The 1,204-nt window shown below is 63.9% G+C and overlaps 1 protein-coding gene across 1 annotated transcript; it reads left to right on the top strand.

The window, feature by feature from the left end:
* Positions 1–202: 202 nt before the first annotated feature.
* Positions 203–511, top strand: CHLNCDRAFT_15703 (hypothetical protein; the record flags this gene model as incomplete). The annotated part of the gene is made up of 2 exons (XM_005842689.1): positions 203–279; positions 334–511. Coding segments are annotated over 2 exons (255 nt in total), but the record flags the coding sequence as incomplete, so codon positions are not given.
* Positions 512–1,204: the final 693 nt, after the last annotated feature.

The raw sequence follows: 1,204 nt of genomic DNA, 5'->3' as shown, positions 1-1,204 counted from the left end.
CAGTGCTGGGCACCGATTTGCTGTGTCTGCTCGCTTGTGCTTGTGACACCAAGCCGGCCTGCCTGTGTGTCTGCAGGTGTACAAGGGCCTGTTGTTTGGCCATTGGCCTGTTGCCATCAAAGTGTTGAACCAGCCGGTAGTGTGGCAGGCACTGCTGGATGGCACAGCCTCGTACACAGCCAGCGGCCAGCAGCAGGAGGAGCAGGAAGCCAAACTGTGGCGTGAGGTTGAGCTGCTGCGGCGATGCACCCACCCCAACATCGTCCAGCTGCTTGGCGTGTACAGCAGCAGCAGCAGCAGCAGCAGCAGAGGCCGCAGCAGCAAGAGCAGAAGCAGCTCAGAGCCTCCCCGGCTGATGCTGGTGACGGAGCTGCTGGAAGGGGGCAGCCTGCATGAGCGGCTGGCATCCCCAGCGCTGCGCTGGCACGAGAAAGGAGGGCAGGCAGCACTGGATGTGGCACGTGCTGTGGCCTTCCTTCACCAGCTGTCCATTGCCCACCTGGACATCAAGCCTGCGGTGGGTGGGAGCAGCAGCATCGGAGGCTGTTGGCTTGTGGCAGCGCTCGCTTGCTTGTGCACTCAAGCACCACTTTGTCAGTGTGCTGCTGGATGCCACATCGCTGCTGCTTGGTACTGCAGAATGTGCTTCTGGCAGACACCCCCGGCAGCGCTGGCAGCGGCGTGGTTGCCAAGCTGGCAGATGTGGGGCTGGCTCGTATGCTGGGCCAAGACAGCATGGTGTCAGGTAGGCTGTTTGACAAGGGAGAGGAATGCGTTGCTAGTTCTGTAGCTCGCCCCTGTTGCTGATGTCCTCTGCTTGGTGCAGGCTGTGGCACGCCCCTGTATGCCGCACCCGAGCAGCTCGTGCATGGGCCCTGCGGCTTGGAGGCCGACCTGTTTAGCCTGGGCTGGGTGCTGCACGGCATTGCCACCGGCCAGCGGCTGGCGCGGCGTGGCGAGGGACGGCCCTTGAGGTGTGTTTTGCGAGCAGCCGTCTTGAGTGACGCTCGCAATCCCTGTGCTGAGAGTCGTTGCTGCTGCTTTGCGGTGTGCGTGCAGGGCGCCGCAGGACTGCCCCGCGCAGGTTGTGTCCCTGATCCAGTGCTGCTTGCAAGGCGACCCAGCTGCACGGCCCAGCGCAGCGCAAGTGGTGCAGGTGCTGGCGCAGTGCCTGCCCGGCAGCGGCACCACTGCTGTGGATGGG

The sequence above is a fragment of the Chlorella variabilis genome, assembly GCF_000147415.1.
Source record: "Chlorella variabilis unplaced genomic scaffold CHLNCscaffold_77, whole genome shotgun sequence".
NCBI lineage: Eukaryota > Viridiplantae > Chlorophyta > Trebouxiophyceae > Chlorellales > Chlorellaceae > Chlorella > Chlorella variabilis.
The sequence above is the reverse complement of the archived record's forward strand: the minus strand, read 5'-3'. Positions and strand labels throughout refer to the sequence as shown.